The 10,831-nt window shown below is 32.2% G+C and overlaps 1 protein-coding gene across 1 annotated transcript; it reads left to right on the top strand.

The window, feature by feature from the left end:
* Positions 1–426: 426 nt before the first annotated feature.
* Positions 427–10,170, top strand: LOC139483606 (uncharacterized). The gene is made up of 2 exons (XM_071267601.1): positions 427–536; positions 9,654–10,170. Exons 1-2 carry the CDS (start codon positions 444–446, stop codon positions 10,101–10,103), a joined length of 543 nt encoding a protein of 180 aa, XP_071123702.1. The 5' UTR covers positions 427–443; the 3' UTR covers positions 10,104–10,170.
* Positions 10,171–10,831: the final 661 nt, after the last annotated feature.

A 10,831-nucleotide genomic window follows, 5' to 3' on the forward strand; every position in this document is an offset into this window, starting at 1 on the left:
AAAGGAATCACACAAGTATAACGAAATGTATAAAGAAAATCAATGATACTTAAAAAAATCCCTTATCGGATCCAATCATTTATAAATTTCATATTAAATGCCAATATACGTCTAAATAAACTCATCTTGATACCACGACTTATTTTTGTATATACGCCAGACGCGCGTTTTGTCTACATAAGACTCATCAGTGAATAAAAAAGGTTAAAAAGGCCAAATAAAGTACGAAGTTGTAGAGCATTGAGGACCAAAATTTTGGTCAAATATAGCTAAGGTAATCTATGTCTGAGGTAGAAAAGCCTTATTTTTTTTTTAAATAATAATAACTAAACACATATCTGAAAGAAGTAACATATAATGACGAGTGTGTGTGTTTTGAATATTAATTAGATAGGTATATCATTCGTTCCATTCATTTTAGAGGGAGCAAAATATCAATAAAAATGGCGCAAATAGCACTTTCTAAGGATAAAAGAACTGGACAACAGTCGAGTATCGACGAAGAGACTCTACACGAACTAGCAGAAGAAATGCATGTAAGTAAATAGACAGTGCATCTATTATGAAGTACACAGACTGATGCAACCGTGTCCAAAACCCAACAAAACGTAAAAATGACGAAATTTACGTGATTTTTGAAATGCATTACAACAATTAATATTACCACCATTATATGTTATATCCATCAAACGCTTTTTGTTATGAATTAATAAAATGCGGCGCTATTTTGACATTTGGGTGCTCATATAATGTCTGATTGTGTGTACTATATCATTTATTTACCTAGTTTAAGTCACTCGTTTTGAAAAAGGGTAATCACATAAATTCATTCAGTTGATCTTTAAGAAAAGCACAGTCACTGATGGCAATTTAGTAAAAAATAACTTACATTTTAAATGTACAATTCACTTTTTATCCTTTCTGTACCTCTTTCAACTAAAATCACTAAAGGAATGGATTAAATATTGATTTCTGAACACGTATGTCGAGTTAGATCAAATGATGATCACAGGAATAACTGCAGGTTTTGCTTCCTCTCGAGAATAGTAATCAATATGTGTTCAACCTGCCGTATTTTGAAGAATATGGCAATGAAGAAAATTATGAGATGAAAGTTTCGTCGAATTAAAACAGCTATATCACCTTGCACATGAACCGTTTGTAGTGAGTGTGGACTTTCAATCGATTTCTCTGCTGCATTATAAAAGAGAAAATTAAAGTAAAAGGCAACGTTTTCGGAATTTTGATCAACACAATGCATACGCACATATTTGACGAAAATGCAACAGATGGCTGTGAAGTGAGGAATAATGTTTGCTGTTGTTACCATGATTATAACAAACATTGAGTTCATGTTGAACGGTTAGAGGACAGGAGTTTTGTGAAATTGAGTCATTGGAGAAAACAGAACGGACAATTGTTCATCTTGGAAAAGGTAAACATGACAAATATGTATAATCTGTATACATTTTGACAGGATATGCTAGTTCAATGGTTAAATTGTTATAACGTTAAGTCTGACCCTTGTCATAACTATCTCGTTGTGATAAGTACTGATATGATCATATATGCAAACTAATAGATTATACCACTTCTCGGTAGTTTTGCCATATTGAATAGGAGGCAGCTTTTTTTCAAGAGGTGGAAACAGTTTGCTAGTACAGGAAATCCTATACATGTGTTGAAGCAACATTTCCATTTTCATTTTATTTTACATATTTGTATATCCTTTGTAACTCCATTTTGAAAGTTTGTCTTATATTCAAAATTACCCGCTAACCGTGAAGGTGCATATTTTATAGTCGGGTTGTTGTCTCTTTGATACATTCTTAATTTCCATTCTTAGTTTTATTTGGTTGGATAAACATGTATCTATACATATACATGTATATAGCTATTTTCCATTTGTTTCTAAATTAAAAAAAATGCTCGAATTAATCTTCTATTGAATACACATTGATAAAGACAATTGACATTTTGTGGAATGATGTAATATCTAATCTGTTCTATGTTGTGTTATTTATACTATTGTTTGTGTGCTTGTCTTTTTGTTTCAGCCATTGCGTTGTCAGTTTATTGTCTATGTATTCGTATTAATTTGTCTGGTAAATGTAGTCCCTCATTAAAATATAGCAATTGATTAGTATTCACACATGCTAACTGTTGAGGTTTTAGACATGGCAATTTAATTACATTGATTTTTTAAGCACCAGCATGGAAATGTGCATTATTGTTTGCAAACATGAGTAAATGCAGCAAGACATCGCTAATGCTTATTTTGAATTGATATAAAGATATGTTGTGTCTTTCGGTTGATCACAGTTTTTTATTTGTTAATCACATGGGATATAATGTATCAATCAATACTTGTGTTTCTTGTTTCAGGTCATACGGACTTTTCCAGGAGCATATACTTCTTGAACCAGCCATTGCTTGAGCAGTATGGCATATATAAGAAGACACTGCCATCTTAAACACGATTAATAGCATTACACCCGTCATCACTACACTGCTGTTGGATTAATGTCAATGTGTTTTTCTTTTTTGATATGGACATGTTTCATTGAAGTTGTTTAGATATTTCATCTAGAAAAAAATGTATTGCGATTTGAATTTGTCACTTTTTGCCAAAAGTTACATAAGAAACGGAACAGCATGTTTTCCACATTTTACATAATGAATTACAAATATCCTATATGTTAAGATTATACATGTGAAGAGCTATTAATTTCATCAGCGTGTGCCTATTTTAGTAAGGCACTGCTTATCAGTTCACTTTAATCATGAATCGCGTTTGCGTATGTGCAAATACTGAAAAAATAAAGTACGACTCAATTAGTGTGTGCATGATTTATTTAATTACTACATCCACTGCAAAGATGTTGTTTACAAATATGTTTTATAATAAGCATTTAGTTACCAATGTTCCTAAGAGTGAAATATGCAATGCCAAAGACTTGAACTTAATAAAAAAAAATGGTGTCTAACAAATTCGTTACTATACAAAGTAACAAATGCATTGAATTTTTACGTCATGTTATTGCTCGACGTACGTATACATTGTGTAATTTCAAGTTAATTACATTTTTTTCATCCCTGAATACCACAGAAATATCTTTTGTGTTAGTAATGCATCTTGCAAAAGTAATAAAATTTTTGACTTGTCTACACTTTAAACAAGTATTCCACATTCCAAACTAAAAGACAAATTGAAAGAGTCTGCTGTATTGCTTTGTTTAATAAAAAAAAAAAGAATGTCCAACGTAGATACAAGTAACTTGTCTTATGATGGGATGAATCCTACTTTGAATCTGACATTATCAAGATGTTTGATTTCTTGATTGACAACATATTTGTTACTTTTGAAGGACGTGGTTTTTTTTTAAATAACAGACTGCCGGCATTCCAATTATGTTCTTATTCGAACCTACTTGTTTCTTTATTTTTTAAACAGCTACATACTAGTATATTATTAAATTGGAAGGGTGAACAAGCTTCATGAAGTTTGAAATTAGGGAAAACACAAACTATGTTACTATACAGAAACTTCCAAGAACTAAGAATTTCACAAAATATGTAAATGAGCAATGGAAATTATGATACATGACAATAATTGTCAGGCGATGTGTCACCTTACATAAGATTTCTGATTAAGACAGTAATCAAAACTAATTTATTTTGAAGTAAATAGTAAATATAGTTATAAATATTGTTTAAATTCATTTATTGCAGGTGGCTATTAAATTAAAATTAAGTAACGTGGAGTTCATTGACAAACATGGATTTGTGTTCTCTTATAGTTTGGCCAAAAGCCCGAAAATCAAGAAATATAATTTGTGGCTTTAAATTGTCTTACAAGAACTACTTATTCAAAGAATGACTGCAAAGTGGAGAATAACTTAACGCATATTCCGCAATATTAGAAACAAACTAATTGAAAAATTCATAAATACTCGGTACATGAAAAGTATGCTGCATACATTGCGTGGAAGATATTGTAGAGAAAAATATTGAAGGTACTAAACAAGGAATATGTTTGTACTTGCATACTTACTATATACTAGTAATAATTACTTTTCTATTAAATGAAAACAAAAATCAGCCTTACCTAATTGTCATGCATTTTTCTGAAGCACAAAATATTTGTTGTAAAATCTATAAAAAAAAAATGTAATTAAACAAGTTCCGACTGCGATGATGTAAATGTTATGCCTTCTGATGTAATTTATCAATATACATATTTTTGTGTGTTTTTTTCAGTCCGTCAAATGTTTCGTAAGACTATACATGTAGGTAAGGCTAATAAAAACAAAAACAAAAACAAAAGTAACAATAAAAAAATTAACCATAAATAAAAGTAACAATGAACAAAAGTAAAAATAAACTGTAACTATTCTAGATCCTTTACCATTCCCACTGTTTAAAGAAACGTCCTAAAATACATGGCTATTCGATCAAAACATTTGAATTTAATTTTTAAAAATCATATATTATAAAAGTATGAAATAGAAAAAAGTGAATCCAAGGGAAAAAAGATGGACGGATATATTTATTGAATTATAAGGAAAAGGGAAATATGAACACTCAAATGTACCGATAAAAGTATCAACTGTTAAATCCGAAAATGCATAAAGTTATTGACGGAAACTCTTGTTCATTTCGCGGAGAATTTTAGTATAAACGTGATATTGGAGGCAAAACATATATATGACATATGAAAATGTGGTATACGTTTCTTTCATTTTGAGCAATGAATTGAAAGGATTGCACTTTTGGGATATGAGATATAGCTAATCCCCCCCCCCACAAAAAAAAACAAAAACAAACCCCGAACTTAAACGCGCACACAACATTGAAACCTTGAAAAAAATAAAAATATCTACTTACCACAATAACTGACTCGACAGCTGCTTCATTTGCCATAACTTTAACAAAAAATGTACATGTATATATCAAAAGGTTATGCACATTGTTGTCAGTTATATATATATATATACTAGGTAAATTTGTCCTAGATATTAACCTGTAAGTTTCTTCATTTATTTTAATATGCGTTTATGTCATCGTTAAACTTGACATTTGCATTTTTAACACACAAAATACCATTGAAATGCTGAAAGACACATTTATTATGTTTCAGTTACTATTATCCGATAAAGAAAATTACGATTATCAAAGAAGAAAAATACTATAGAGTTACGATTATCATACCGAATTTTTCAACGGCAAATTTCAAAGCGCTTAGATGATTCAACTGCACCGTTACGATTCAAATATGATGTAACGGTATAGATGAACCTTGCAGCTGAGTAACTATTGACAAAACCATGCTACATGTAAGAAAAGTGAGTGTAAAGATTTTACCTATATCTACCGTCGCCATATTGGGATAATCGTAATTGCAGTTACTATTATCTCTTTAATACCAGTGCAGATACAGTTAAGTCTGACTCATATTTTGACTTACATCTACATATTGACAATGATGGTCGGTTGGAAACAAAACTTTACGATAAACGAGATGATTAAAGCTTTCCAATTGTAAACCTTCCATATTTATGCTGCAACATTTTAGCAGTGCCTGCATATGGAGTATATATCTCCCAATTGGTACGATAGTCCCGCGCGTGTATTTCCTATCATGATGTCCTTGATAGAGGATTGCTTTTCACAAGGAAGCTATTTAAACAAGAGTTCAAAATGGTGAAGTTGAAATCATCCCTTTGTAAATTCAACGGACGCCATAACGAGTTGATTGACCGTTATTGAAGGAATAACCGTTTCACAGATAATATCGGATATGTTTCTTACGTCGTAAATATTATCCCCGTCTCCTTTCAGGAATTTTATGAATAAGGTTTTTTAACATGATCAACACAAAGGGTCCAATTGTAGAGCAATATCTGCTCACCCTTTTGGAACACCTCCGTTTTAAGTGGAATTCTTGTTGTTCATTCTTTAGATTATGTCTTTATTGTTGCTTTTATGCTATTTTTTGTCTGTTTGTCAATTTTCATTTTTAGCTTTGGCGTTGTCAGTTTTTTTTCGATTTATGAGTTTGACTGTTCCTCTTGTATATTTCGCCTCTCTTTTACACGTAGTTAAATGTAATTAACATTATTACCTTAGACAATCAGAGTTTACGTGTGTAGAACATTAAGCTGTGGTCACACCTGACCAGATAGCACGAACGGACGACTAACGGATGAAAATAAAAATTTCGTTGGCAAAATTGTTATCCGTTGAGTTCATGAGCTGACTTAACAAAACGGACGCATAACGAATGTATAACGAACACGCAACGTACAAGAAACGGAAACGTACCCGACACAACGGATTTTGACCGTACTTTTAATCGCCGAGTACCGCATTAAACGACCACCTTAAGGAAGGGTACCGGATTAACGGATAAGCAAGATAAATTAAGGCGACAACAGTTATATATGTCAATCGCAAACATATTTAAAAAGTTTCAGTGTAACTGGTTTTGGTTTCTTCATCGAAACGCCTCCAAAGGGTAATAAGTAATATAGCAACTGTGAAAAGTTAGTGAGGACTGATGAGCGAATGTGATTCAGATCAATACCAAGTGATCATTTAGAGTCAGAAATGCGAATTGTTGGTACGTTAGATTTCTTGAGGGTCATGAATGTTTATTATCAATTATTGGTCTTAGTGTGAACGCACGTCCTCACTTACTTTTCACAATTGCTATATTATTGGTATTGATTTGAATCACATTCGCTCATCATCCGTTTTATCCGCTATTTATATAAATATACGTTATACGTCCCGAAGAAGTCCATTGGTAAATTGATCTACCGCACCTCTAGCGGATGAATAACGGACAAGTCATGGATACATATCGGAAACTTAGCAGACGAGTACCATAAAAAGCAGACGACTACTGGATGTACAACCGACACTTCATTTGATGAACGTCCGTTCAAAGTGTTGAACATACTCTAAAATTGTCCACTAGACAGAACTGACAATGAAGAATAAAACAGACGCTGAACGGACATTGAAAGGAGATGAACGGATGTCTTATTGATAAGAACAGACGTCTAACGGACAAAAAAAAGACAAAATATCATCCGTTCGGCGTGCGTTCGAGCTATCGGTTAGGGTGTGACCGGGGCTTTAGGAAGGAAAACTTAGTTGTTTTTGCAGTGACATGTATATATGTATAAAATGCATGGATATTATGAGTCAACTATCTTTCTTATTGCCTTTGATCATTATAAGAGTAACGATACATTTTCAGAATAAATGAATAAAATAATCTACTAGATCTATCTGTTTTTCAATCTGTTAATGTCGGATAAAAAATACAAATAACATACCTATACATTTTACAGAAACAATTATATATCAATTATTTTTGTATACTTGTCGGTCATAATTGTTGTTAGAGGACAACACATTATAATTTGAGTACTCACAGCCCTCATGACCGGCAAATACAACTGGGTCAATGACTTCCAATATCCAGTTTGTATTATAGCCACACCATCTCAAAAATAGCATTCATAATTTCTATTTGCTTATCCATTAAACTATCTATATTCACTTGCTTTAATATTTATTTGAATTGCAACGTCAATACTTTTTACTGAGTCAGTCATTTTGCACAATTAACGGACCACCAGGTGAAACTCACACTCTGATTTGTGCATGTTTGATCGTGATTATACAGAATAGTCGGACATACGTAAATTGAGCCCTTTGAGCATTCTCCAGAACCTATACACGCAAGTGTATATGTTGGGCTTGTTTAAATTAGGCTACATAGGATGAGCATTTTGACTATATCACAAGTCACAAGTGATATAGAGACCAAAAAATAACAGTGAGTGTAAAATTTATATCTTATGAAATATATTTTCGAATAAGTAGGAAGCGTACATTATGTCGGCCTCTAAATCCGAGACTGACTTAGCGAATTATGATCATAAAACAATTACCAACTTCGTAAACAAACTTTTGCATTTCCAACATCAATTATATGAACAAGTATCATATTTTATTTTAGGCAGACAAGTATTTTTTTTTTTTTTTTTTCTTTTGTTGAGTCTAACATCTTTGTAGAGTATATGTTTTCATTGTTTTCTATCTTTGGTTTGGCTGAGGGCAATAATTTTTTTTATTATTCAAAATCTGAGCTTATGGACTTAGTCGTTGTAAGAACGGAGTTCGTATCTTTCAGCAGTTTTTTTTCCTTGTTTTTGGTACATACATTGCTAAAATACTGATTTTGATTTCTAAGAAAAGTATACTTGTTCCAGGAGGTTAGAGCAATTATCGTTTGATACAATTTCAAGTTGTTTGTTTTATTATTCAATTAAAAAAAAGTTGTCACACCAAGATGAATAGTTGTTATCTCAAAAAAATCGATCTATTGATTTGGAAAATTTTGATTTATTTGAAGCTGTAACCATTCCGCATACTATAACAGCGTATAAATAAGCATACCAAGGATATTTAAGGAAATTGTTGTTTGATACATTTTCAATTGGTTATTTTACGTCCAGAAACAAATAGTCCATGCATATGTAAGACGCTACTAAGACCACGACAAATGAAATAGGGAGGTCCTGTACAAGGGAGGCGTCCGATTTGAAAATCGGGGCAATTCAGACTTAATTCTAATGGACAATGACAGTATATTGCGAAGCAACATATATATTGTTTGCAATAGGGTACTTAAGACGCATCAAACAACTGATAAAATAGGATTCCGAATCTGCAGAGAGCGTGACACTGTTATATACATGATACATTGGATTTGATATTCACATTTTTACCGGAAATGCTTGATTATCCTGCATTGTCAAACCGACATCCAACTTTTTCCATGGTATTTGAAGTAGACTTAAGTGAATATATCTCTATATTTCAGTCACCCATGGGCTCATTTTCGAAATGTAAAGTCTCGACAAGTTCATACTGTTTAAAAAACAACCTTGACCAAAACATTATGAAACTAATATTTTGTCCTAAAGAATGCAGGATTTGACCTCCAAATTACCCGAATTGACTATTGAGTGCATACAGGCAAAACTTGTTGCAAAGTAATCTTAACATTATGTTGATCAAGGCAAAACGACCATGGCCTCAACATGATGCAAATTAACCGTTTGTCCTCCAAATACAGGAATGTGGAACAACATAATTGTGAACAAGACATGCAAGATGTGGAAATAATTTTCGATTTACATCAATTTAATAGATATAGGAAGAAGTGGTATGAGTGCAAATGTTTTGACTGAACCATATTAAACTATTTGTCTTAGAAATATGATAAATAGGCTTTATTCATAATATGAATGTAATCATTTGTTTTCAATAAATGTGAGATCCGTAACTCTTTATAAACAAACCGCAATCTTAGTATACGTATAAAAAGCCCACATTAACAATCGACTGCATATAGCCAAAACTGTCTTAAACTACATGTTTACATATATTTTTATCAAAAGTAAGTTACAGATTTTGATTTTCAGTCTTGAGTGGACCATTATGAGACCGGGTTTAGCTTAACGTGGACACGGTATTCAAAGAGTTTAATGTGACGCAGACATGAGTGTATGCTATTTTTTGTAAATACAATAGTCGTTTTGATTTTAACTTTTGAACAATATTTCTTTTAGTGTAAAAAGTCTGTGAGTTTGATGATTAAGAATAGCTCTAATCGAACATTATGTGAACCTAAAGTTTATACAGCTAGTGGGAAGATATACAAAAATCTTCCAAACAAAGTAGTCCCTGGGGAAAACGTTACGCTTGGATTTCATAAAACTAAAATTCCTTTCCGAGGTGCCGAAGGAGTAGTTGTCTATGATATAAGAGGGACAGAAGACCAGTTGTGCATTTTTTACTGCGTTCCTTACGTTGGATTCAATGGTTTTGGGCTGAAATGGAAGACACGTCAGAGAATTTCTGCAGATGAAGATCTTTGCAATGAAATGGCAAAGCAACAGTGGGAAATCAAGAATGCATTAAAATGGCATACTGAGCGTGCAGAAGACCTTTCAGCTACTGGTTTTATGGATCAAGCTGACAAAGCACACATGATCGTAGAAATTTTGAATAAAAATTAATGATTCAAAACAATCTTTAATATTCATTGATTATCTTTGGCATGACATTGTTCTTTGTAGTTTTAGGATGTCCTCAATACATTTTTGCATAATACAATTAAGGAGATCAGGATCGTTTTCTTTATAACAAATAAACATAACGTTTTACATGTTATTCGATTCATTATATTTATTTAGTAAAACAAGACTACATGTATGTACTTGTTTGGCTTATTTGGAAAATCTGCTGATCCCTTCTACATATGGATTAGAGGTAGGGTTTATTCTCCAGGACTTACAAAAGTGAAAACACGGTCACCAATTAAACTGAAGCAACAGTAGTGTACAGATTCTTAAACACCACATACTGATTAGGATAAAACATATTAACATCAAGGTAACCAACAAAAACTGAGAAAAAACAACGCACCATGGTATACGCACTAATTTAAAATCAGGAAGAGACAAAACCAGTAAAGTTCGAGATTATACACATAGTAAATGATATAGATCTTAGACTGCGAACACATTTTACTAGTTAGTTGCGACACAAACATTCCAATTGATTATTCGTGATGTTCACAAAAACACATATGCAGTATTTATTTTAGTAGTTTTTCCTCATAACTCTGTAGACTGAGGCAGTTTTGTCCATGGAGCATATACATGCTAATGAAAGTCTTGTGTGAATATAAGTGATGTAATTGGACTTTTTTCAATTTTAATAAATTTGATATAAATGAGTATTG

Source organism: Mytilus edulis, chromosome 7 (genome assembly GCF_963676685.1).
Source record: "Mytilus edulis chromosome 7, xbMytEdul2.2, whole genome shotgun sequence".
NCBI lineage: Eukaryota > Metazoa > Mollusca > Bivalvia > Mytilida > Mytilidae > Mytilus > Mytilus edulis.

Coding starts and splice junctions, on each gene's coding strand:
- LOC139483606 (XM_071267601.1), top strand. CDS start 444: ATGGCGCAAATAGCACTTTCTAAGGATAAAAGAACTGGACAACAGTCG. Junction 537..9,653: donor AACTAGCAGAAGAAATGCAT/GTAAGTAAATAG, acceptor TATTTCTTTTAG/TGTAAAAAGTCTGTGAGTTT.